The sequence below is a fragment of the Taurulus bubalis genome (assembly GCF_910589615.1).
Source record: "Taurulus bubalis genome assembly, chromosome: 5".
Lineage (NCBI taxonomy): Eukaryota > Metazoa > Chordata > Actinopteri > Perciformes > Cottidae > Taurulus > Taurulus bubalis.
The window spans coordinates 1007625-1035071 of NC_136593.1; the positions used below are offsets into that span (position 1 = coordinate 1007625).

Sequence of the window (27447 nt, forward strand, 5' to 3'; positions counted from 1 at the left end):
TAGTTCAAAATGTTAAAATAAATTAGTTTAAAGCTACTGCTGGTGCTGCTAAACACTTCAATGTAATTACCTAGTAAAGGTCTTTTATATCTTTATCATATTGTTTACTTTCATTTCTAACAGATCTATGCAGCCATTTTATATTGTGTTGTTTTACTACTCTGGGTTAAAACACTGCCTTGTTATTTGTAAATGTGTTGCTCAATAACGATAACTGATTGAAGTATGATCCGTAGTTAAAGTAAAAGTATTGATTGATCAGTGAAGTGTTCTTACTTCATTTACATTAAAGCATCATCTGTGATGTCACATGATGAGACGCTCCATCTGTGATGTCACATGATGAGACGCTCCATCTGTGATGTCACATGATGAGACGCTCCATCTGTGATGTCACATGATGAGACGCTCCATCTGTGATGTCACATGATGAGACGCTCCATCTCTAAAGAAAAGACAAACTGTTTTCTTTTCTTCACAAAAACCTTTCAGTTGGAAAGTTAGAATGCAGATTTGTTATCAGTGTTTGAGACTCTTAATAATAACTTCATGAGACCAGTTATTACAAACAAGTGCAAACGGTTTATTGAGTCTTTGGGACAAAGAAAGAGCGTCGAGTCCTGTTGTCAGACGCTTCAGCTCTAGCTATTTACAGGGTTTATTGAGGAAACACATCAGAACAAAGGGACCAGGACCCAGCGGCAGGTGATCAATAAGGTGACAGGAGATGTTATCGGCAAACATTTTGATAATCGATTAATCATCTGAAGCCATCGTTAAAAGTAAAAGACCAAAAATAATTTCATGTTTAAACTTCTAAAAAAATGTGAAAGTCTTCAACGTCTTCACTTTATGGCACATTTAATATTTAATGTCTTTAATGTGATATTAAGAGAGAGGAGAGGAGGAAAGAGAGAGGAGGAAAGAAAGAGGAGAGAAAAAGAGGAGAGGACGTCTTCACATTATGGCAAGTTTAATGTGAATATGACATTCAGACAGTTGGTTGTTGTTGTTGACGTCACGAGGCTTTCACGCAGTTCTCTGAAGTTGTGGAGTCCAGATAAGAGCAGCTGAATGGACCACGAAGACAGTTTAATAATAATAATAATAACAGACGTGTCGTTTCTGCGGCTGGACTCAAACTGTTCGTCAGTGCGTCTTCAGCTTGTCTCTGACCAGCGCCGAGAGCAGAGCGTACAGGACGCCGCCGCCGAGCAGGATCATGGTGCTGGAGGCGGGGCCGAGGGCCAGCGCGGCGCCGAGCGCGTAGCCCAGCAGCAGCAGCAGCAGCAGCCGGTAGCTCGCCAGCGGGCGCAGGCTGAGCCGCGGCCGGCGGCGGCGGCGCCGGGACGCCGGGCTCTGCGGCGGCGGCGGCGTCCCGGAGGACGAGTCGGGATCCACCAGGTAGTGACGGCCCAGACGGCCCAGCAGGTCCGGACGAGAGCAGAGCGCGTTCATGCGCCCGCCGAACTGTGGGAGAAACGGACGCCCGTTAGCTCACAGGACAGACCGCCAGCTGATGACTGGATAAACGGTCCCTGAACGCCTCACGCCAGGGAAGAACCAAAAGCTGAACATCGTTTATTTCATCAGAAACATTTTATTCTTTGTGTCTCTTTTAAAATCTCCTCAAATAAACTGTTTACTTTCACCAGATTGTTAAAAACATTAAACTCTGAATGACGTCATGATTTATTCACCTGAGACCAGCAGTCATGTGACCAGCAGTCATGTGACCAACAAGAGGAGAAACTGACTGATGAACAGGAAGTGAACACAGAGGAGGAGAGAAGAGAGGAGAGGAGGAGAGGAAGAGAGGAAAGGAAGAGAGGAAAGGAAGAGGAGAGGAAGAGAGGAGAGGAAGAGAGGAGGAGAGGAAGAGAGGAAGAGAGGAAAGGAAGAGAGGAGAGGAAGAGAGGAAAGGAAGAGAGGAGAGGAAGGAGAGGAAGAGATAAGAGATGAAAGTAGGAGAGGAAGAGAGGAAAGGAAGAGAGGAGAGGAAGGAGAGGAAGAGATAAGAGATGAAAGTAGGAGAGGAAGAGAGGAGAGGAAGAGAGGAAAGGAAGAGAGGAAAGGAAGAGAGGAGAGGAAGAGAGGAGAGGAAGAGAGGAGAGGAAGGAGAGGAAGAGATAAGAGATGAAAGTAGGAGAGGAAGAGGATGTAAACAGTTGAATATGTAAGTCATGTGTTCATGACTCACCCTCTCATTGAGCAGGGAGGAGATCCTGTAGAAGAGCCGCACCAGCAGAGCGTTCTCGTAGCTCCTGATTGGCTGCAGCTCCGGGTCTCCTTGGTACTGGATGTCAAACCGTCTCAGTCCACTTATGATCTGTGCACACACACACACACACACACACACACACACACACACACACACACACACACACACACACACACACACACACACACACACACACACACACACACACTCTTAGTCTCCCCTCCAACGCGTGCCCTCCTCTGGTGCGGCGGCTCGAGACCCACCTGCTGGCGGCCCAGGTCGGTCAGCACCGGGCCGTCCTCCCCCTGGATGCAGTCGGGCAGCAGCCGGCCGGACCCGAGGTCCTGAGAGGAGCCGAGGCTGCAGAGCAGCTGGGCCAGCTGACCCGGGTTCAGCTGAGGACACACAAGGTCACACAAGGTCACCGCTATGAACCGCAGGGTCACACATCCTGGCCAGTGGATTACAGGACTTCTACATGACTTTAAACCACTTTTACGTGACTTTTCACCAAATGTCCGTACATTTAAAAAAAAAAAAATCATGAATTTTCACAAAATCTTCATGAATCTTCCATGACTTTAAACCAAATGTTACAAACATTTAGTGAAATCTGGGTGTAAACAGTACAAAGTGAGTAAATGTAGTATGTAAACTAACAATGAGAATACAAAGCATACAGTAAACCTTAAATGACTCAAATGAATGAGACAATAGTTTGATTAAAAGAATAAACATTGATATAGATGCCTGTATGTATGACTGCTTATATTCTGAGTCTTTCCATGACTCTTCCATGTTCTCCATGCCGTAAGAACCCTGCACACGGCTCCCGGCCCTCACCTTGAAGATCTGGCACAGGTTCTCCAGAGCCTTGTCCAGGAACTCGTGGGTCTTCTTCAAACACTCGCCGCTCTCCTCGTGCTCGGCCCCGGGGAACGCGTGGCGGTTGAGGTCGGAGGATCCCATCCCGAACCAGGACAGGAAGGAGCCGCCGGCCGCCGCCTCGCTGGAGTGGTCCGAGATCCTCTTGGCCGTCTGTCTGGCTTGAGCAATTATCTGGATCAACTTCATGACCTGGAACGACCGCAAAAGAGAACCGATGACACAGACGGTGACAGACGTGAGTCGGGAATGTTTTTTACAGCAGGGTTCAGACACATTTTGACCAATGGACTTCAAACCAAATTTCCACGACTTTTAACCAAATCTCCATGAAAAAGAGCTGTGAGTCTGCAGAACCAGGAAGTAGATCCCGAAGACGACCACTCACCGCTCCTCTGAGCTCGGTGCCGAACATCTGCTTGTACTGGCAGTCCTGGCCCTCCAGGGCGTACACGTGGCTCTTCACCCGGAACGCCATGTCGGTCACCGCCCGCTGCCGCGAGGACAGGAAGCTGCCGCCTTGGCTGGGCGTCAGGTAGCCGCGGGGCTGCCGGTGGTGCAGGACGTGCTCCGGCTCCAGGAACAGCTGCTCTCCTGGGGGGAGGGGCTCCGGTTAGCTGGACTAGTCTTTAGTCAGGGTTATCTTCATGGACAAATCAAATATAGCAGATATAAAACCGCCTGGTCAGCGTTCCCGTCCTCACCCTTCTGGATCATGTCGGCGAGGTTGGGCTGAGAGAACACTTTGGCCACTCTGAAGACCATCAGGGCGTTCTTGGCGTTCACCAGGTCCGTCCTCACGGCCCGGTTCAGCAGCACCAGGAAGAGCTTGGTGAACATCAGCAGGTTCTCCTGGACAAACGGCTCCCTGACGAAGAGGCGAGGAGCCGCGGGCCGGAGGTTACGTTGTGTACGGCGTGGATATTAAAGCCAGGAGACAGAACTCAGACTCACCACTTGTCAGGCACGGTTCTGTTCTGGTCCGGCTGAGACCCGGTGGCCTCGCCTGTGTATCTCCACGGCTGGATGTAGCTCAGCCACGTCTCCAGCACCTGAACGCCGAGAAGACCACAGACAAAATGGATTTATTGTTTTTTTTGCAACCAGAGAACAGGAAGTGACCATATATGGACTGAGGAATGATAGAGAGACCTGTCAATCACCTTGTAGCCCCGCCCTTAAAGCCTCAGGGTTCATACACATTCTGACCAATGGGTTTCATGACTTTTCCAGGACTTTAAACCAAATTTCCATGACAAACATTTAGTGAAGTCTGGGTGTAAACAGTAAAAAGTGAGTAAATGTAGTATTTAAACTAACAATGAGAACACAAAGCATACAGTAAACCTTAAATGACTCAAATGAATGAGACAATAGTTTGATTAAAAGAATAAACATTTATATAGATGCCTGTATGTATGCCTGCTTATATTCTGAGTCTTTCTTTTAAAAGCATATTCATTATTTCAAACTCAGCGTAAATGAACGTCATGAACACATGAATATAACACATTTACATGAACACATGAATATAACACATTTACATGACTTTTACTAAACTTTGGGATTTTATTTGTTTCAAGGACTTTTCCAGGCCTGGAAGTAACCATTTAAAACATTCCATGACTTGTCCAGGTTTTCCGTGACACTAAGAACCCTCTACCTGCTTGTCGTACTCATCAGCCTCAAGCGTAAAACAATGTAAATAAATGCAGAAAGACAGTCGACATGAATGAATGTTAGTTTGAGACCCACCGCTCTGAAGGAGGCGTCCAGGGGCCAGTGGCCGAAGCAATGCTGGAGGAACAGGTAGAGCTTCTGCTGCACAAAGCGCTGCACCACCACCCTGGAGGAGAGAGCGTTACAGCCAACACTTGATCATGGGCAGAAAACATCAACATCCAGTAGTGTCCAAATGGAAGACGGCAAGTATGACTAATTCTGCTCTGGATGTCATTTTGTCTTTAGTCCATGTTTCTATCAACTCTTCATCATTTATATCACTTTGCATGTAGTTTTAAGTATCATCAGGACTTGGCCATGTACTAGAAGAGCACCATGGATGATGACTACGGATATTAATATTCTCTCTTCTTACATTATGGCTTCTGCACGCTTATAAAAAGAAAATATGATCTTATATCCAGTTACTTTGCAACATCTGTCCAGGGAACTACAGATGGAAAATAGCCTCTTTGCTGACTCTGGAGCGTTTACAGTGATGTTAGGGCTGGGCGGTATGGCCAAAAATGTATATCACGATATTTTGTAAGATTTTGCCGGTTTCACGGTAGTTTTTTGAATGAAACACATTCATTAATTGACGGCGAAAAGGACCGCCGCCGCCATTGTTGTTGTTCACCACTTGCTGGCCGACTCGCTCCAACTGGCCAGCAGCTGTTTGTACGTTGGTACATAGAGGGTGCTAGGAAGCTAAACATGGAGGGACTTAGGACCCAGGGGAATGTAGGTGAAAAAAAACAGCGACGGAGTTTCTTCATGTTGTGATAGTGGGCAAGCTTCAACCAGCATGCAGTTCAGCAGTGTCATTTTATAAATGTACAATTATTAGTGTTACAAATTGTTTATGTGTCACAAACTGTTGTGTAGTGATGTTTTACCTTTAGTTGTGGGTTATTAAGTTGTTATAAAGTTATAACCATGACTAAAGTTATAACCATGACTCGTAAGTAGCTCACACCGCTGCGCCCTCAGCAGTGAAATGTGAACATTATATTTTGCTGCCTGCTGAAGAGCAACAACAGGTGTTAAGGCTATGCACCAGTATGACGGTATATGAAAAATTGACACCGCATGGACATTTGAAACCGGTATACCGCTCAGCCCTAAGTGATGTTGCATCCATGTCCAATAAATAACAAATGAACAGCGGGTCATGAACCCGTGTCCACAGGGTGACCGACCTCTTGAGCTCCTCCAGAGGGCTGCTGTGGGCCGAGGGCGAGGCGGTCAGCGTGTCGGGCTTCAGGCTGTTGGAGAAGGCGTGCAGGTGCTTGACCAGGAGGCGCACCACCAGGACGTGCTCCTCCGTCGGGCTGAAGGGCTCCTGGGGAGACAAGCGGTCACGTCGGCTGCACAGACAGGCGGCCAATCAGAGCGCAGCCCTCGGTCCAAAAGCAGCCAATCAGAACGCAGCCCTCGGTGCAAAAGCAGCCAAGCTATCACCAAAGCATCAGCGCTCTACTCATTGTTTTTAAATCATCCGCAGTCCAGAGGTCTCACGCCTACGAATGGTTCGTTTGTCCAACATCAGATCGGATCTCTTAACGTTCTGGTGACGTTTACCTTTTAAAAAGAAGAGTTTCCTCTTCAGTCGGAAGCTTTTTACCGGGACGACAACGTCTGGGACCAAAAACCTCCTTTGAATTTATCAAAATAATAATAATCTTTTGTTCTTCATACAGTCAAAGATTGGATACTGGATGTGGATAAACAATATTCTCGTGTATTAATTATGACTTCAAGACAACCGTGATTTATTAAAATGCAAGGACCAAATTACATTTTAATAAATGACACTGGGAGACCTCAGCGCTCCGTTAGCTGCAAAGCTGCTTTGTCAAAAAAGAAAAAAAAGGTTTCCCATAATGCAAAGCAAACCAGCCGTACATGTGAATTAAGGAATAAGCAAAAACAATATATGCAATGATCTAATGATTTGATGACATGTAGATAAAGATGGTTCACGATGGAGAATCTTCTGCTTTACTTGGAGCAATGGTGACGATAGAAAGAAACTTTTATCCCCCACATACACATGTAAAGCCACAAAGCACAGCAGTTAGTGTAAACAGCATGCATTTAAAACAACAACAACAACAACAACAACAACACACAGACACAGCAAGAGAACCAACATATAAACTAGTAAACACAATGCTCAAAGATATCAGATTACAAAGCTTCATTCCAGGACTGCGTTTCCTGTCTAGGGTACTTCTCTGACGTCTGACTGGACGCTGCTTATAGGAACCAGATGAGCGGGATTCTGGGAGTTTAACGTAAAATGTAAACTCTGGTTTCTCCAATTGTGGGATTGAACCAAACACTGCTGCTCAAGGATCCGTATATGAAAAGGGAGGGATGCGCCGATACAGCTTTTCCAGTCCCGATACCGATATCTGGGCCATTGGCCCATACCGACATCTGGGTCTTTGGGTCATTGGCCATACTGACATCTGGGTCTTTGGGTCATTGGCCATACCGACATCTGGGTCTTTGGGTCATTGGCCATACCGACATCTGGGTCTTTGGGTCATTGGCCATACCGACATCTGGGTCTTTGGGTCATTGGCCATACTGACATCTAGGTCTTTGGGTCATTGGCCATACCGACATCTGGGTCTTCGGGTCATTGGCCATACCGACATCTGGGTCTTTGGGTCATTGGCCATCCCGACATCTGGGTCTTTGGGTCATTGGCCATACTGACATCTGGGTCTTTGGGTCATTGGCCATACCGACATCTGGGTCTTCGGGCCATTGGCCATACCGACATCTGGGTCTTCGAGTCATTGGCCCATACTGACATCTGGGTCTTTGGGTCATTGGCCATACTGACATCTGGGTCTTTGGGTCATTGGCCATACCGACATCTGGGTCTTCGGGCCATTGGCCATACCGACATCTGGGTCTTCGAGTCATTGGCCCATACCGATATCTGGGTCTTTGGGTCATTGGCCATATCGACATCTGGGTCTTTGGGTCATTGGCCCATACCGACATCTGGGTCTTTGGGTCATTGGCCCATACCGACATCTGGGTCTTCGGGTCATTGGCCCATACCGACATCTGGGTCTTCGGGTCATTGGCCCATACCGATATCTGTGATTTTGGGTCATTGGCCCATACCGATATCTGTGATTTTGGGTCATTGGCCCATACCGATATCTGGGTCTTTGGCCCATACCGATATCTGGGATTTTTGGTCTTTGGGTCATTGGTCCATACCGATATCTGGGATTTTGGGTCTTTGGCCATACCAACATCTGGGTTTTTGGGTCTTTGGGTCATTGGCCATACCAACATCTGGGTTTTTGGGTCTTTGGGTCATTGCCCATACCGACATCTGGGTTTTTGGGTCTTTGGGTCATTGCCCATACCAACATCTGGGTCTCTGGGCGATACGGATATCTGGGTCGATCTGATACTTGTTGATTTAATGAGCCTGAATTGTTATTTATTATTAAAATATGTTTCAACCTGATGCTTCTGCAGGTCGTGTTATATTTAGGAGTGAATTGTTTCTCTCTCTTACCGGCCTGTTGTGTGACATAGAATTAATATTATCAACGATACCCGGTCGGCTTTTTGAGTCGCCGTCGGCCTGACGTCAGATATCAGTATTGGGTCGGTGCATCCTTAAAGAAAAGAGTGACAGCAGCCCTCTTTCAACCGTCAGCCATTACACATTTTAGAGTCTCATTTAAAAAAGGAGACATGATTACTGACCTAAAGGTGAAAAAAAAAAATGTGGAGCTACTTCCATTTCACAAAGCTGGATTGTCTTTCATTCTTTTCAGAATAAAATCTAACATCTGGCAGCATCAGGTGACGGAGGGTGGCGGTCTCACAGTCAGCACCAGAGAAGTACCCGTCGACTAACTGGCGGAGGTTTACCTCCAGTGGGCCCCAGAGGGCCGCAGGTGAATGAAAAGGTAAAAGTACTTGGTAGGTGTGGAGGGTCCCAGAGCCTGGTGGGGTGGAGGGTTGGCACGGCGTGCTGGACATGCTGAGGCGGTACTGCAGCAGCGCCAGCTGTTTCACCCGTTACCACCAGGAGGGAGAGGAAGGTGAGGAGGAGGGGTGACAATAAGAGAGGAGGAGGAGGAAAAAGAGAAAGGAAGGAAAGGTGGCAGGAGGAAGGTACACATGAGAACAGAAGAAAAAGGAGAAGTGCAACCAGACGGAAACAATTATCCGAAAAACGTTCAGGAGGAAAAAAACAAAAAAGGAAGCAGAGAACAAGAGGGGAGACAAACACAAAAGAGATGTTGACTGTGGAACACAAGGCTGAGCCTGCAGGGCGAGGGAGGGAGGTAACTAATACGCGTTACTTGTGTCAGTTTACTCGCTCGACAATGAAGCTGCGTTCACACCAAACGCGTTACTTGCGCCTGAGAGGGGGCGTGGCTTATCTCCGTAAAAACAGTTACCGTTTCCTTCATCCACCATGGAAATAACCACTAGTTCTGCTTTATACTTGATGTGTAAACTCCACATACGTGGGAACATCAAACTCCATGGTGTCTGGGTTCATAATATTATCCGTAGTCCCACAACAGCGTCTGAACTTAGGGGGGACACATGGGATGGGGACTTAGGGGGGGACACATGGGATGGGGACTTAGGGGGGGGGGGGCACATGGGGACTTGGGGGACGACACATGGGGACTTGGGGGGGGGGACACATGGGGACTTGGGGGGGGACGACACATGGGGACTTGGGGGGGACGACACATGGGGACGACACATGGGGACGACACATGGGGACTCAGGAGGGGGACACATGGGGACTAAGGAGGGGGACACATGGGGACTAAGGAGGGGGACACATGGGGACTCAGGGGGGGGACACATGGGGACTCAGGGGGGGGACACACATGGGGACTCGGGGGGGGACACACATGGGGACTCGGGGGGGACACACATAGGGACTCGGGGGGGGACACACATGGGGACTCGGGGGGGGACACACATGGGGACTCGGGGGGGGGACACACACATGGGGACTCGGGGGGGGGGGGACACACATGGGGACTTGGGGGGGGGGGGGGACACACATGGGGACTTGGGGGGGGGGACACAGTTATTAACAGAGTGAACTCAGAACTGTAAGATGTTGCAGTGAGAGCGATGAATGTGTGAGGATCTGCGTCTTGTGGTCCAGTGACCTCGTTGACACCGTTAGATCCTTCAGTGAAATATAAACCGTGACGTCTCTCACTTGAAATCTTGCAGTTTCGGTTCAGAGACACAGAACACAACGCTGACGGGTTAGCATTCAGAACAACAGCTGGGAGGTTCAGGAGGCCGTGATTGGTCAGCATGCGGCACGGCGAACTTTCCTGAAGACATTTTGAAGACGCACCCTTGAGCTCCAGATAAAGGAGCATCCTTCATCCTTATAGGGCAGGTGAACAGAACAAACACCAGCTGAGACTCACTGGGGCTGATTCAGTCAAATCTACATCAACATGACGGGAAACTGAATCTCTGCTTTTATTAAATGTGCTGCAAAAGTTCTGCAGTGCTCATATTTTAGCTTTAAAGTCGCTTTAAGCAAATCAAGCCTCTTTATTTCATCTCCTGTGTTTTACTGTGTGAAATACTGAATATCGCTTTCTATAAATCCCCAGTGGGGAACGTCCCGCCCTCTTTGGAGCCGCTGATGTTTGTAGCTTCACAGCCGAAGAGTCAAGCATTCAACAACAACAACAACACAGGCGGTTGACGGGGATCCAGAAACCTTCACCGCGTTGTGGCTTCATGATGACGTCACACACACACACACACACGCACACACACGCACACACACACACGCACACACACACACGCACACACGCACACATGCAAAAGGACGTGAAGGGAAGCAGAAGCACTACGACAAGATGACTGAACGCAGCAGTTTAACTCATAAACTATGAAATGTAGACATCAACAAACCAAACAACTTCAGAACAGACTTCAGGTCAGCTGAGTCTCTTTCACCTTCAGTGCAAGTCTCACTCCTGAGGGCAAACCTTCAGTACATGTCTCACTCCTGAGGGTGACCCTTCAGTGCATGTCTCACTCCTGAGGGTGAACCTTCAGTGCATGTCTCACTCCTGAGGGTGACCCTTCAGTGCATGTCTCACTCCTGAGGGTGAACCTTCAGTGCATGTCTCACTCCTGAGGGTGAACCTTCAGTGCATGTCTCACTCCTGAGGGTGACCCTTCAGTACATGTCTCACTCCTGAGGGTGACCCTTCAGTACATGTCTCACTCCTGAAGGTGAACCTTCAGTGCATGTCTCACTCCTGAGGGTGAACCTTCAGTACATGTCTCACTCCTGAGGGTGACCCTTCAGTACATGTCTCACTCCTGAGGGTGAACCTTCAGTATATCTCACTCCTGAGGGTGAACCTTCAGTATATCTCACTCCTGAGGGTGAACCTTAAGTATATCTCACTCCTGAGGGTGACCCTTCAGTACATGTCTCACTCCTGAGGGTGACCCTTCAGTACATGTCTCACTCCTGAGGGTGAACCTTCAGTACATGTCTCACTCCTGAGGGTGAACCTTAAGTATGTCTCACTCCTGAGGGTGAACCTTAAGTATATCTCACTCCTGAGGGTGAACCTTCAGTATATCTCACTCCTGAGGGTGAACCTTAAGTATATCTCACTCCTGAGGGTGAACCTTAAGTATATCTCACTCCTGAGGGTGAACCTTCAGTATATCTCACTCCTGAGGGTGAACCTTAAGTATATCTCACTCCTGAGGGTGACCCTTCAGTACATGTCTCACTCCTGAGGGTGACCCTTCAGTACATGTCTCACTCCTGAGGGTGAACCTTTAGTGTATCTCACTCCTGCGATGCTGCAGTGCAGGAAGAGGTGGGGGGGTATTTGGGAGGGGGTATTTATCTTACCTTTACCTGAGGAGACTGCAGCTTCTGGTACATCTCTAAGGAGTAGTGATGGAGCCAGATCTCCACAAACATCTGAACAATACAGACACACACATTACAATAAACACACAGTTCAACACTACAACTCTATGAAAACATATACAATGTGTTATCATGACATTAAAAACATGTTTACAACATGTCATCCTCTTACCTGGAGCAGCGTTTCAGACCTCCAGATCTCCTGGGCGGCTGGATCGGCGTTCACTGAGGGTTGATGGAATATGTGATGCTTCAGGAGACTTGGGCTGTGAACGCCATAACCAGCAAAAGACACACTGGAAGATCTGTTGAAGTAAAAACAGGAAGGAATTATGAAAATTATGCATTCTCTCTCCTGACCACCAGGGGGTGACTCCTCTGGTTGTATAGAAGTATATGCTTAATGTGTTAACGCTGCATTCTCTCTCCTGACCACCAGGGGGCGACTCCTCTGGTTGTATAGAAGTCTATGCTTCATGTGTTAAAGCTGCATTCTCTCCCCTGACCACCAGGGGGTGACTCCTCTGGTTGTATAGAAGTCTATGCTTCATGTGTTAAAGCTGCATTCTCTCTCCTTACCACCAGGGGGCGCCTCCTCTGGTTGTATAGAAGTCTATATAAATGACTCTACTTCTCTTGATGTATTCCCTCAGTAAACATTGTAAACATGAGTTTGTCTCAATCTCTAGTTTCAAGTCTTCTTCAATACAGCATGATGTTCATTTAGTAAATTATGGTCATGTAGAGTCAAACAGACCATAAAGCAGGGGACGCTTTAGGGCGGGGCTACAAGGTGATTGACAGGTCTCTAATTTTGATCCAAAAGGTTTGAATGCAGCACATGAACAAAAGAAAAACCTTCTAATCTTCACGTCTTTTTGCTGTAACCAGACTTGACTGTTGTTGTTGTTGTTATTATTATTATAATCATTGCTCTTCCTATACCTGGGCGAAGGTGCGGTGACGGAGCCTCTGGAGTCGGAGAAAGGTGAGGGAGGAACGCTGCCTTCAGTCGGCAGGAAGTACTTCAGGTAAGCGTCCACGAGCACAAAGTAGGCGCTGTCGGCGGCGCCGCCCTGGTGGCCCTGTGGGTAGCTCTGCAACATCACGTGATTAACTTAAAAGAAAGAAGACAGAGACTTCACGGACGCTCACATTCCAGATGCAAACTCACCTTGGGCGTGACGAGACAGGAGGCGAAGTTGAACATGAAGAACTCGAAAGGATCTGCAGAGCGTTAAGGAACAGAGACGAGGACGCTGGACAGAAGACATCCTCATGGAGTTATGGTTTCAGATTGATATCAAGCAACAACAACACAGTTATTGTTACTCTGGAGACCAGACTGTGTGGGAGGATACTGAGAGCCAGGTTCAGAGTCAGCAGACCGGAGAGAGGGAACTGCAGCTTGTTGTGGAACAGAGGGCATTCTGGGAGGACGCCCCCCTGGATGCAGGCCTTCACCGGACCCTGCAGGACACACGGGGGGGGGGGGGGGGGGGGGAAGTGGGGACATGAGATGGACTTCAACTGTAAAGAGCTTTCAACACGAAATCACAGGATACTTCATCAAGTGAGACTAATGAGGTAGAGAGAGAGAGAGAGAGGAACTCATGGAGGTAGAGAGAGAGAGAGAGAGAGAGAGAGAGAGAGAGGAACTCATGGAGGTAGAGAGAGAGAGAGAGAGGAACTCATGGAGGTAGAGAGAGAGAGAGAGAGAGAGAGAGAGAGAGGAACTCATGGAGGTAGAGAGAGAGAGAGAGAGGAACTCATGGAGGTAGAGAGAGAGAGAGAGGAACGCATGGAGGTAGAGAGAGAGAGAGAGAGAGAGAGGAACTCATGGAGGTAGAGAGAGAGAGAGAGAGGAACTCATGGAGGTAGAGAGAGAGAGAGAGAGGAACGCATGGAGGTAGAGAGAGAGAGAGGTAGAGAGAGAGAGAGAGAGGAACTCATGGAGGTAGAGAGAGAGAGAGAGGAACGCATGGAGGTAGAGAGAGAGAGAGAGAGAGAGAGGAACTCATGGAGGTAGAGAGAGAGAGAGAGAGGAACTCATGGAGGTAGAGAGAGAGAGAGAGGGGAACGCATGGAGGTAGAGAGAGAGAGAGAGAGAGGAACTCATGGAGGTAGAGAGAGAGAGAGAGAGAGAGAGAGAGAGAGGAACGCATGGAGGTAGAGAGAGAGAGAGAGAGAGAGAGGAACTCATGGAGGTAGAGAGAGAGAGAGAGAGGAACTCATGGAGGTAGAGAGAGAGAGAGAGGGGAACGCATGGAGGTAGAGAGAGAGAGAGAGGAACTCATGGAGGTAGAGAGAGAGAGAGAGGGGAACGCATGGAGGTAGAGAGAGAGAGAGAGAGAGAGAGGAACGCATGGAGGTAGAGAGAGAGAGAGAGAGAGAGAGGAACGCATGGAGGTAGAGAGAGAGAGAGAGAGGAACTCATGGAGGTAGAGAGAGAGAGAGAGAGGAACTCATGGAGGTAGAGAGAGAGAGAGAGGGGAACGCATGGAGGTAGAGAGAGAGAGAGAGAGAGAGAGAGGAACTCATGGAGGTAGAGAGAGAGAGAGAGAGAGGAACGCATGGAGGTAGAGAGAGAGAGAGGAACGCATGGAGGTAGAGAGAGAGAGGAACGCATGGAGGTAGAGAGAGAGAGAGAGAGAGAGGAACGCATGGAGGTAGAGAGAGAGAGAGAGAGAGGAACTCATGGAGGTAGGGAGAGAGAGAGAGAGAGAGGAACTCATGGAGGTAGAGAGAGAGAGAGAGAGAGGAACTCATGGAGGTAGAGAGAGAGAGAGAGAGAGAGAGGAACGCATGGAGGTAGAGAGAGAGAGAGAGAGAGAGGAACGCATGGAGGTAGAGAGAGAGAGAGAGGAACACATGGAGGTAGAGAGAGAGAGAGAGAGAGGAACTCATGGAGGTAGGGAGAGAGAGAGAGAGAGAGGAACTCATGGAGGTAGAGATAGAGAGAGAGAGAGAGAGAGAGAGAGGAACTCATGGAGGTAGAGAGAGAGAGAGAGAGAGGAACTCATGGAGGTAGGGAGAGAGAGAGAGAGAGAGGAACTCATGGAGGTAGAGATAGAGAGAGAGAGAGAGAGAGAGAGAGGAACTCATGGAGGTAGAGATAGAGAGAGAGAGAGAGAGAGAGAGAGAGAGAGAGAGAGGAACTCATGGAGGTAGAGATAGAGAGAGAGAGAGAGAGAGAGAGAGAGAGAGGAACTCATGGAGGTAGAGAGAGAGAGAGAGAGAGAGGAACTCATGGAGGTAGAGATAGAGAGAGAGAGAGGAACTCATGGAGGTAGAGATAGAGAGAGAGAGAGAGAGAGAGAGAGGAACTCATGGAGGTAGAGAGAGAGAGAGAGAGAGAGAGAGAGAGAGAGAGAGAGAGAGGAACTCATGGAGGTAGAGATAGAGAGAGAGAGAGAGAGAGAGAGAGAGAGAGAGGAACTCATGGAGGTAGAGAGAGAGAGAGAGAGAGAGGAACTCATGGAGGTAGAGATAGAGAGAGAGAGAGGAACTCATGGAGGTAGAGATAGAGAGAGAGAGAGAGAGAGAGAGAGAGAGAGAGAGGAACTCATGGAGGTAGAGATAGAGAGAGAGAGAGAGAGAGAGAGAGAGGAACTCATGGAGGTAGAGATAGAGAGAGAGAGAGAGAGAGAGAGAGAGAGAGAGAGAGAGGAACTCATGGAGGTAGAGAGAGAGAGAGAGAGAGAGGAACTCATGGAGGTAGGGAGAGAGAGAGAGAGAGAGGAACTCATGGAGGTAGGGAGAGAGAGAGAGAGAGGAACACATGGAGGTAGAGAGAGAGAGAGAGGAACACATGGAGGTAGAGAGAGAGAGAGAGAGAGGGGAACTCATGGAGGTAGGGAGAGAGAGAGAGAGAGAGAGGAACTCATGGAGGTAGAGAGAGAGAGAGAGAGAGAGGAACTCATGGAGGTAGGGAGAGAGAGAGAGAGAGAGAGGAACTCATGGAGGTAGAGAGAGAGAGAGAGAGAGAGGAACACATGGAGGTAGAGAGAGAGAGAGAGAGAGAGGGGAACTCATGGAGGTAGAGAGAGAGAGAGAGAGAGAGGAACTCATGGAGGTAGAGAGAGAGAGAGAGAGAGAGAGGAACTCATGGAGGTAGAGAGAGAGAGAGAGAGAGAGGAACACATGGAGGTAGAGAGAGAGAGAGAGAGAGAGGGGAACTCATGGAGGTAGAGAGAGAGAGAGAGAGAGAGGAACTCATGGAGGTAGAGAGAGAGAGAGAGAGAGAGAGAGGAACGCATGGAGGTAGAGAGAGAGAGAGAGAGGAACTCATGGAGGTAGAGAGAGAGAGAGAGAGAGAGGGGAACTCATGGAGGTAGAGAGAGAGAGAGAGAGAGAGGAACTCATGGAGGTAGAGAGAGAGAGAGAGAGAGAGGGGAACTCATGGAGGTAGAGAGAGAGAGAGAGAGAGAGGAACTCATGGAGGTAGAGAGAGAGAGAGAGAGAGGAACGCATGGAGGTAGAGAGAGAGAGAGAGAGAGAGAGGAACGCATGGAGGTAGAGAGAGAGAGAGAGAGAGAGGAACGCATGGAGGTAGAGAGAGAGAGAGAGGAACACATGGAGGTAGAGAGAGAGAGAGAGAGAGAGGGGAACTCATGGAGGTAGAGAGAGAGAGAGAGAGAGAGGAACTCATGGAGGTAGAGAGAGAGAGAGAGAGAGAGAGAGGAACGCATGGAGGTAGAGAGAGAGAGAGAGAGAGAGGAACACATGGAGGTAGAGAGAGAGAGAGAGAGAGAGGAACACATGGAGGTAGAGAGAGAGAGAGAGAGAGAGGAACGCATGGAGGTAGAGAGAGAGAGAGAGAGAGAGGAACACATGGAGGTAGAGAGAGAGAGAGAGAGGAACGCATGGAGGTAGAGAGAGAGAGAGAGAGAGAGGAACTCATGGAGGTAGAGAGAGAGAGAGAGAGAGAGAGGAACGCATGGAGGTAGAGAGAGAGAGAGAGAGAGAGGAACTCATGGAGGTAGAGAGAGAGAGAGAGAGAGGAACTCATGGAGGTAGGGAGAGAGAGAGAGAGAGAGAGAAACTCATGGAGGTAGAGAGAGAGGGGAACTCATGGAGGTAGAGAGAGAGAGAGAGAGAGAGAGAGAGGAACTCATGGAGGTAGAGAGAGAGAGAGGAACGCATGGAGGTAGAGAGAGGAATGTTCTTACCGGGAGGTAATTGACAGGTATTTCATATTTGTATTCTTCTGCTTGAAGTTTGTAGACGAGCTTCATCATCGGCCCGCTGAAGAAACACAGAGATAGAATAAGAGCAGAAGGTTTGATTCTTTGGCACCGAGCCGCACAGAGAATGAAAACATACGTTATTGATTATTAACTTGATTGATTATTAATGTCTGAAAGACGTTTTATTTAGAAAAACGAGCGGCTGCATCCGTCTGAGGCTCTTGACGCTCGTCAGGACGCTCGTCTCCGTCACGTGACCCGAGAAGTGAGCCCACAAGAGAGTAAAAGAAAGACCGCTGGTCAGAACCCAGAGGAGGAGCGGTACCTGGGGCTGAGGAACTCCAGCACCACGTTGTACTCGTAGCAGCGACAGTGCAGCAGCCGCAGGTTCCAGCCGGCGGTGCTGCCGTCCAGGCTGCCGAACACGCTCTCCACCAGCCAGGGGAAGATCACGTGCAGCTCCTGCACACAACACCGGGTCAGGAGCCGGACAGAACCACAAGATCACACCGGGTCAGGAGCCGGACAGAACCACAAGAACACACCGGGTCAGGAGCCGGACAGAACCACAAGAACACACCGGGTCAGGAGCCGGACAGAACCACAAGAACACACCGGGTCAGGAGCCGGACAGAACCACAAGAACACACCGGGTCAGGAGACTCACACAGAACCACATCATTCTGACCGCCGCGCAGACGTTTTTTTGTGTGTTTACCAGCGACGGAACGTCTCAAACTCGGCCCATAGTTCAAGAGTAGGACCGTAAACTATGGGCCGAGTTTAAGGCGAACCGTCGCTGGTAAACACACAAAAAAACACGACCATAAACTAGACGAGTGGCGTTGTCCAGGACCTATCAGACGCTACACTGAGTCTCCTCTGGACAGATCCTCCGTCATCATCAGCTCTGGCACCGCCTTGTTGTCTAGTTTATACACTTCACATACTTTGCATTTTCGCACTTTCTTTATCGTCTCATTTCCTAAATTATTACGCTTTACTGTTTTGTTATATATTGAGTGTTTTGCATTTCTGATATTTTTATTTTTATGATATTTCTTATTTTATTTGTGTGTCTCATACATACGTCCTAAACAAAATGTGTGTATTTTTTTTATTTATTACATTCAAAGTTTATATTGAAGTATTCCGGTTCAAAATAAAATAATTATAAATACAAAAATTCAATTATACAAAATAAAATAAAATATATTTTTTCAAATAAAAATTTAAAAATCAAAAGATATTACAATATTTTTTTGCGCTTGCATTGTTTAATTTCCTAAATTATTACGTTTACTGTTTTGTTTTATATATTGAGTATTTTGCATTTATGATATTTTTTATTTCATTTATTTATTGTGTCTCATATGTAAGTTGCTTGTTACTGTGACAACCGAATTTCCCCGTGGGGATAAATAAAGTATACATCCATCCATCCATATCCATCTTGTTATAATCCTTAACACAATGTGTGTTATTATTTGTTTACATGCAAAGCTTGTATTAAAGTATTCCGGTTAAAAATTTAAATTATAAAAAAATTAAAAAATAATAGCTTCAAAATGAATAAAAAATATATTATAAGATAAGATAAAGACAAGATACTCCAGCGCCATGACGTCATGGCAGTGACGTCATGGCGGTACCGTACCTTGGCCGGGTACTCCTCGATGATCTTCAGCAGGTCCTGGCAGCGCTGCAGCAGCGGCTTGGTGCAGGACTCCGCCTTCAGGTTGGCCTGCAGGAGAACCGGAACCAGAACCACGTTAGAGGAGAACCAGAACCACGTTAGAGGAGAACCAGCGTGGAGGAGAACCAGCGTGGAGGAGAACCACAGAGCAGAACACGTGAGGAGAGACTCACCAGCAGGAAACTGGGCTGCTGTAACGTCGGCGCCGCCATGTTGGATCCGACTGGAGGGTGTAAACACTGAGGGATAGCAGCTAGCTTAGCTTAGCATTACTTTGTTCGAGAGCTAACGAAGCTAACGGACTTAAACGGTAATAAGTTTGAGTCACAAACACTTTAAAGAAGCTTAACCGGTCTCGTGAGCTCCTCTTCCGCCTCCAGCGACAGGAACTACAGACGCGCACTACTTTCATCAACCGCCGTCAGTAGTTTCAAACGCGTCCAGGCGTTGACGTCTTCTTCGGTGGTGTTCCAGGGTTGTTTACTCATGTTGTTGCGCAATACTGCCCCCTTCTGGAATCACTCTGCTCCTACAACTGCGGAGAGGTTCCGGCTTACAATACAATACAAAATTAATAAAATACAACTTAAAAATTAATGAAATAACTAAATTAATCAAATCAAATAAATACAATTTATTAAAGATTATAATAATATTAATTACCTACTACATCCACTCAAATGTATTTTATTTTATATTACAATTATTTTGACCATGAAAGGTTTCCATTCTCTCCCACCACGGGTCACGTTACTTTAATTAAAGTCTTGAATCTGCAGCTCCTTCAACAATGCTCTCGATAAAATATAAGATACAAAAAAATATTTAAAAAGCACAAGTATATTCTATGGCTAAATCTAGTGCATAGATATAAGATAATAATAAAATACAACATGTTACAAATATGAAGTTTATATGAATAAAGTAACATACAAGTTAAAGTGTAACGTGATGTGAACGTTATTCATCAACACATACAGGGAGGAAACACATCCGTAATAGAACGATGTAAGATTTAAAAATATGTTTTATTTTACAACATTTTGTGTTATTCACATAAAGAACATTTCATTTCTTGATCTCAAACCTTATTAAAACTGTGAAGTCAAAACAAGTTTTCATATAAACACTGAGGAAAGACCGAATGTAGAAAACAAGAAAGAAAACTATCAAAAATAGAGTTCTTTGATACACAGGGATGTGAATAATAACTATTAATATTACATTATGTATTTTCAAGCAAGGTCCATTTCCTGTGTGTTTCCACCTGTTTTCAATCTGTATGTCTGAAGTACAGAACCAATATAAATATGTTTAAACAGTTAAATGTGTCGCAGTACATCAAGCAAACACGTCTTTGTCCTGTCATTAAAATATATATATATATATAGTTTACATATTTCTGTCTGCATTGTGCGTGAGATCCTGATACATGTTCCCTTCTGTGTCCGTCCATTCATTCCAGGTCTAAGTAGATATTTTGGACAGAAAAGGGATTGTTGAAGTGTGGATATTTATATTAAAGGACATCGTTTCCTCCTTCAGCCGCTCGTCTCACTACAAGTACGACGTTTAGCTGTGATGTTCCGAAGTGGGGTTGTACGAGATACTCGTCCAGAATCAGTATTACTGCAGTATTAATGCATTAATACTGCAGTAATACTGCAGTATTAATGCACTAGATGGTGGAGGCTTCTAGTTTGTATTATATGCAATATTCACTCTCTTCAAACACACAGAGAGCTTAAATAACGGCTTCAGCTCCCGGCAGAAAGGAAAAGAGGTGAAACTATTCTAAATAACATGTTCACTAGAACTGATGTTGAGTCTAAATCACGTCCAAAGCAGAACTTCACTTTGAAAACCTCTAAACATCACAACTGTCCCTTTAAACACTACTTCGGCTTCGCTAATGCTAAGCTAATTAGCGAAGCCACAACAAATGGGAGCTTTATTAACTTGATAGTTAATGAAGTGACATAATAATAATACATAGTTTATATTATTATATTACCCATAATACCTCTTTCATTCTGTGTCATGACGCCAACTGTTTCCAACATAAAATGCATATTTCTAATAGAATAAATTCTTTCCATCTTTGTTGCGTCTGAAAGTCAAAATCTTCCGGACGAGGACGGCGTGGGTTTTGTTTTTGATGGCGCACACGGCTGGCAGTGTTCTGGACCAGGAGGCGCTCCCGGTTCTGGATCCGCCTCAGCGGTCTCCGGGTCCTCCTGGCAGACTAGAGGGCGGGTTGTTCCTCCTCACCCGGGCCTTCCTGCTCTCCTGCCTCAGCTTCAGGGTGCGCTGCTTCTGCTGCCTCCGCTTCTCTCGGTGCCACAGCTGCTCGCAGTACTCGTCCGTGCTCAGGCCGCCGGGTCCGGCCAGCTGCAGGTCCTTGTAGCTCTTCCAGGAGTTCCCGTGACCCGCCGACTGGCCGAGGAACCCAGCGGCCCCTAGGACCCGGGGGCCCGGCTGGTGGGGGACCGGGTCCTGCAGGAGGCGCTGGTGGGGGACCGGGTCCTGCAGGAGACGCTGGTGGGGGACCGGGTCCTGCTGGAGGCGCTGGTTGGGGACCGGGTCCTGCAGGAGGCGCTGGTGGGGGATGACGTGGACCCGGTACCGGGCCAGCACCTGGCTGTAGGAGCGCTCGTGGCTGCTGCAGGTATAGAGGCCCGAGTCCGCCGGCTCCAGACGCTGAACCAGCAACCCTCGCTTCATGTGGAGGCAGCGGCCATCGCTCTGAGGAAGCTGAGAGACAGACGGGTTTATGGGCAGTGGATAGTTATTAAACATTAGTTTATGGAGGTGATAGTTATTAAACAATAGTTTATAGAGGTGATAGTTATTAAACATTAGTTTATGGAGGTGATAGTTATTAAACAATAGTTTATAGAGGTGATAGTTATTAAACATTAGTTTATGGAGGTGATAGTTATTAAACATTAGTTTATGGAGGTAATAGTTATTAAACATTAGTTTATGGAGGTGATAGTGATTAAACATTAGTTTATGGAGGTAATAGTTATTAAACATTAGTTTATGGAGGTGATAGTTATTAAACAATAGTTTATAGAGGTGATAGTTATTAAACATTAGTTTATGGAGGTGATAGTTATTAAACATTAGTTTATGGAGGTAATAGTTATTAAACATTAGTTTATAGAGGTGATAGTGATTAAACATTAGTTTATGGAGGTAATAGTTATTAAACATTAGTTTATGGAGGTGATAGTTATTAAACATTAGTTTATAGAGGTGATAGTTATTAAACATTAGTTTATGGAGGTGATAGTGATTAAACATTAGTTTATGGAGGTAATAGTTATTAAACATTAGTTTATGGAGGTGATAGTTATTAAACATTAGTTTATAGAGGTGATAGTTATTAAACATTAGTTTATAGAGGTGATAGTTATTAAACATTAGTTTATAGAGTTGATAGTTATTAAACATTAGTTTATGGAGGTGATAGTTATTAAACATTAGTTTATAGAGGTGATAGTTATTAAACATTAGTTTATGGAGGTGATTGTTATTAAACATTAGTTTATGGAGGTGATAGTTATTAAACATTAGTTTATAGAGGTGATAGTTATTAAACATTAGTTTATGGAGGTGATAGTTACTAAACATTAGTTTATGGAGGTGATAGTTATTAAACATTAGTTTATGGAGGTGATAGTTACTAAACATTAGTTTATGGAGGTGATAGTTATTAAACATTAGTTTATGGAGGTGGTGTCTCACCTCTCTGGGCGTCTCTCTCTCCCCGCCTCTCGTCCAGTGGATCTCCTCCTGAGGGGAGCGAGTGGAGCACAGCAGGAAGCTGGAGTTTCCCTCCATGCCGAACACCGGCTGCACCGCCACGGGGGCCGGGCCTGACGGGGCACGGAGTATGGGATAAATATATATAGATATATATATCTATATATAGATATATATATATCTATATATAGATATATATATATCTATATATAGATATATATATATATCTATATATAGATATATATATATATCTCTATATATATAGATATATAGATAAAAACATGCAGAAAAACAATCAAGATCAGGAAAACATTCAGACATTAGAAACATCCAACATCTGATCCTTTTGTTTATTGATATAAATCATCAGTGTCTCTGGCCAGCAGAGAAAGCTGCAGTGACTCAGAGCCACCACTAGAGAGCGCCAGGCCTCCGTCTGCAGAACAGAACCTCAGTTCTCAGTTATTGTATTAAACACATAACACACAACATTATGCTCTAAATGTCACATCAAAGTTAAAAAATACACATTGAATGTTATTTAAACATGTTTTACAGTTTATTCAGCATCAGTCCTTACTGTCCTCTGTGACCGGGCACTGACTCCAGGGGTCCCCGTGCTTCACATCCTGTCTCCTCAACCGCCTGACACACACACACACACACACACACACACACACACACACACACTGCAGCTTTAACACATGAAGCATAGACTTCTATACAACCAGAGGAGTCGCCCCCTGGTGGTCAGGAGAGAGAATGCAGCTTTAACACATAAAGCATAGATTTCTATACAACCATATAACCGTTATTAAAACACAAAAGACTTGTTTTTTGTCCTGATTAATATTGGTTATACATTTACACAGGATATATATGTATATATCCTGTGTATATGTATACATCCTGTATATTCATATGCACGTCAGCACCTCTTGCTGGTGGGGAAGTATCTGGAGCAGGTCTGGCCGTCCCAGGAGCAGTAGGGGTCTCGGGCCAGGCAGCACTCAGCACAGCCGGCTCCGTACAGCTCACACCTCTGGAGGCCCAGCTGGACCAGACCCAGATCACTGGACACGTACAGCTGCTGCTGTGGAGACAGGCTCATTCACCACCATGACAGAGAGACGGGTAGAGAGACAGACAGACAGACAGACAGACAGACAGACAGGTAGAGAGACAGACAGACAGACAGACAGACAGACAGACAGACAGACAGACAGGTGGACCTACTCTCTTGGTGGACAGCTCCATGCTCAGGATGGGAGTCGGACTCTGCAGGACAAAAAAGGAAAATGTATGAATTTAGAAAGCTGCTTCCTCAGTTTTTATTTGTTTAGTTTAATCCAGAACAATATGGATCATGTTTATGATGTGATTTAATAAACAGGAGAACAATCATCTTCCTTCTCCACACAGCTTCTGTGTGTGTGTGTGTGTGTGTGTGTGTATGTGTGTGTGTGTGTGTGTGTGTGTGTGTGTGTGTGTGTGTGTTGTTCGTTTATTCTGCCGTACAATAAGCACACAAACACAACTCCTGTTCATGAACTCGTGAGAATCAGAGAAAGTTGGAGGATCTGAGCGACCCATTCGAGGGGGCGGAGCCAGAAAGTGTCACTTCCTGTTTTAATCTCAGCGTTACGTAAACACACAATGTGATTTCCTGTTGGTTTGTTTTCACTTCCTCCTTCTTCCCTCTCACCTGAGGCCTCACTTCCTCCTTCCTTCCCTCTCACCTGAAGCCTCACTTCCTCCTTCCTTCCCTCTCACCTGAGGCCTCACTTCCTCCTTCCTTCCCTCTCACCTGAGGCCTCACTTCCTCCTTCCTTCCCTCTCACCTGAGGCCTCACTTCCTCCTTCCTTCCCTCTCACCTGAGGTCTCACTTCCTCCTTCCTTCCCTCTCACCTGAGGCCTCACTTCCTCCTTCCTTCCCTCTCACCTGAAGCCTCACTTCCTCCTTCCTTCCCTCTCACCTGAAGCCTCACTTCCTCCTTCCTCCCCTCTCACCTGAAGCCTCACTTCCTCCTTCCTCCCCTCTCACCTGAAGCCTCACTTCCTCCTTCCTCCCCTCTCACCTGAAGCCTCAATTCCTCCTTCCTTCCCTCTCACCTGTAGCCTCACTTCCTCCTTCCTCCCCTCTCACCTGAAGCCTCAATTCCTCCTTCCTTCCCTCTCACCTGCGGCCTCACTTCCTCCTTCCTTCCCTCTCACCTGAAGCCTCACTTCCTCCTTCCTTCCCTCTCACCTGAAGCCTCACTTCCTCCCCTCTTACCTGAAGCCTCACTTCCTCCTTCCTTCCCTCTCACCTGAAGCCTCACTTCCTCCTTCCTTCCTGTGATACTCTGAATGGAAGGAATATGAAGTCATGTGTTACGGGTTCTGAACCCCTGATGAGACTCCAGAGGTTCTGATCTCACCTGGAAGACGGTCAGCTCCTCCAGAAGGAGCTCCTCCGGGTCCCGGCCCTCCCTGACCACCGAGACCACCTTCAGCACCTTCCCGTCATCTGACACACACACACACACACACACACACACACACACACACACACACACACACACACACACACACACACACACACACACACACACACACGTCAGGATGCTCCCAGGAAACAGACGTCACAGATCTTCATGTGTGTGTGTCAACAGCTCTGTGGTCTAGCCCTGACTGTAGTTTAATAACAGGTCGCGTCCCTCACCTGTGCCCAGGTGCAGCACATCATAGGGTCCGTCCTCGACCTCCACCCGGTCCACCACCAGCCTCTTCAGCCGGGCGGTGCTGACCCGGGTCAGGACGGGCCGGCCGCCCAGCGGCAGCACCGGGTCCCACATGAGCTGGTGCTGCCGCATGAAGAGCACCAGCTCGTCAGGGAAGTCCCTGGTGGACGTGTGGAGGGCGTCATACGTCTCACTGGGACACTGAGGGAGAGACACATGAGCACACACACCTGAGCACACACACCTGAGCACACACACCTGAGCACACACACCTGAGCACACACACCTGAGCACACACACCTGAGCACACACACCTCCTCCTCTCACGCGCATGTTAGAGCCTCATCACACACACACAGGGTTCTGTAGGTGGTGAACTCACGGTGCCGGGTCTCGGGTAGGGGACGCGACCTTTGAACTCCACCCAGCGGTGGTCGGGACCTTCCTTGTGGGCAAACGGCCCGTTGAAAGCAGCTCGGATGGACGCCATGGAGAACACGCACACGGCCGAACCTGTAAACACCGAGCTGCAGGAGGAAGACGAGGAGGATGAAGAACCGGGTTCACCGCTTCGTCTCAAGCGAGAATTAAGATCTGATTCTGCGTGATGAACCAAATAAAGCGTTTGGAAGCAAATAAAGAACCTGGACCGGGTCGCCTGGTCTCACCTGGACGTACTGAAGACGCCGTAGACCGCCGGGTTCTGCGGGTCCTTAGTCTCCAGAACAAAGACGTCCTCTAGAAGAGAAAGAGACATGAGAGAGAGTCCTCAAGTCCGTGCCGATAAAGGACTTGTCTCTGTACTGGTCTTGTTAGACCTTAGTGCTGATAAAGGACTTGTCTCTGTTCTGGTCTTGTTAGACCTTAGTGCAGATAAAGGACTTGTCTCTGTACTGGTCTTGTTAGACCTTAGTGCTGATAAAGGACTTGTCTCTGTTCTGGTCTTGTTAGACCTTAGTGCTGATAAAGGACTTGTCTCTGTTCTGGTCTTGTTAGACCTTAGTGCAGATAAAGGACTTGTCTCTGTACTGGTCTTGTTAGACCTTAGTGCTGATAAAGGACTTGTCTCTGTTCTGGTCTTGTTAGACCTTAGTGCTGATAAAGGACTTGTCTCTGTACTGGTCTTGTTAGACCTTAGTGCTGATAAAGGACTTGTCTCTGGTCTGGTCTTGTTAGACCTTAGTGCTGATAAAGGACTTGTCTCTGTACTGGTCTTGTTAGACCTTAGTGCAGATAAAGGACTTGTCTCTGTACTGGTCTTGTTAGACCTTAGTGCTGATAAAGGACTTGTCTCTGTACTGGTCTTGTTAGACCTTAGTGCTGATAAAGGACTTGTCTCTGTTCTGGTCTTGTTAGACCTTAGTGCTGATAAAGGACTTGTCTCTGGTCTTGTTAGACCTTAGTGCTGATAAAGGACTTGTCTCTGGTCTTGTCTTGTTAGACCTTAGTGCTGATAAAGGACTTGTCTCTGGTCTTGTTGGACCTTAGTGCTGATAAAGGACTTGTCTCTGTACTGGTCTTGTTAGACCTTAGTGCTGATAAAGGACTTGTCTCTGTACTGGTCTTGTTAGACCTTAGTGCTGATAAAGGACTTGTCTCTGTTCTGGTCTTGTTAGACCTTAGTGCTGATAAAGGACTTGTCTCTGTTCTGGTCTTGTTAGACCTTAGTGCTGATAAAGGACTTGTCTCTGGTCTGGTCTTGTTAGACCTTAGTGCTGATAAAGGACTTGTCTCTGTACTGGTCTTGTTAGACCTTAGTGCTGATAAAGGACTTGTCTCTGTACTGGTCTTGTTAGACCTTAGTGCTGATAAAGGACTTGTCTCTGTACTGGTCTTGTTAGACCTTAGTGCAGATAAAGGACTTGTCTCTGTACTGGTCTTGTTAGACCTTAGTGCTGATAAAGGACTTGTCTCTGTTCTGGTCTTGTTAGACCTTAGTGCTGATAAAGGACTTGTCTCTGGTCTGGTCTTGTTAGACCTTAGTGCTGATAAAGGACTTGTCTCTGGTCTTGTTAGACCTTAGTGCTGATAAAGGACTTGTCTCTGGTCTTGTCTTGTTAGACCTTAGTGCTGATAAAGGACTTGTCTCTGGTCTTGTTGGACCTTAGTGCTGATAAAGGACTTGTCTCTGTACTGGTCTTGTTAGACCTTAGTGCTGATAAAGGACTTGTCTCTGGTCTGGTCTTGTTAGACCTTAGTGCAGCGTTTGACACCATTGACCATGACATCTTATTACAGAGACTAGACCAGTCGATTGGTATTAAAGGTACAGCACTAAGCTGGTTTA

At 46.9% G+C, this 27447-nt stretch overlaps 2 protein-coding genes across 2 annotated transcripts in view; both read right to left on the minus strand.

Moving 5' to 3' along the window:
* Window positions 1-585: 585 nt before the first annotated feature.
* On the minus strand, window positions 586-18886 carry smpd4 (sphingomyelin phosphodiesterase 4). Its single transcript, XM_079218651.1, has 19 exons — window positions 18839-18886; window positions 18627-18713; window positions 17295-17431; window positions 16952-17027; window positions 13142-13250; window positions 12955-13007; window positions 12726-12877; window positions 11953-12085; window positions 11760-11831; window positions 8795-8884; window positions 6031-6173; window positions 4862-4952; window positions 4061-4158; window positions 3811-3974; window positions 3495-3700; window positions 3065-3298; window positions 2485-2616; window positions 2201-2329; window positions 586-1470 (listed from the first exon to the last, which is right to left on the minus strand). The coding sequence occupies exons 1-19, from the start codon at window positions 18875-18877 to the stop codon at window positions 1150-1152; spliced, it is 2466 nt and encodes an 821-aa protein (XP_079074777.1). The 5' UTR covers window positions 18878-18886; the 3' UTR covers window positions 586-1149.
* Window positions 18887-19674: 788 nt separating this feature from the next.
* The window catches only part of LOC306736947 (semaphorin-3D), a gene marked incomplete at its 5' end in the record, with an annotated part of 28615 nt that continues 20842 nt past the window's right edge, over window positions 19675-27447 (minus strand). The window contains 9 exons of the mRNA XM_079218638.1: window positions 19675-21419; window positions 22419-22549; window positions 23017-23081; window positions 23372-23529; window positions 23673-23714; window positions 24858-24946; window positions 25142-25361; window positions 25543-25687; window positions 25829-25898. Of these exons, the coding sequence (XP_079074764.1) occupies window positions 20883-21419; window positions 22419-22549; window positions 23017-23081; window positions 23372-23529; window positions 23673-23714; window positions 24858-24946; window positions 25142-25361; window positions 25543-25687; window positions 25829-25898 (1457 nt within the window). The 3' untranslated portion in view covers window positions 19675-20882. The remainder of the gene's footprint in view (window positions 21420-22418; window positions 22550-23016; window positions 23082-23371; window positions 23530-23672; window positions 23715-24857; window positions 24947-25141; window positions 25362-25542; window positions 25688-25828; window positions 25899-27447) is intronic.

What these genes read in the sequence shown, in the direction of transcription:
- smpd4 (XM_079218651.1), bottom strand. Translation starts at nt 18,877, where the DNA reads ATGGCGGCGCCGACGTTACAGCAGCCCAGTTTCCTGCTG. An exon ending in TGCAGTCTCCTCAGGTAAAG is followed by an intron (nt 8,885 to 11,759) that starts GTAAGATAAATA and finishes CGGGTGAAACAG; the next exon opens with CTGGCGCTGCTGCAGTACCG. An exon ending in GCACCGAGCTCAGAGGAGCG is followed by an intron (nt 3,299 to 3,494) that starts GTGAGTGGTCGT and finishes CGGTCGTTCCAG; the next exon opens with GTCATGAAGTTGATCCAGAT.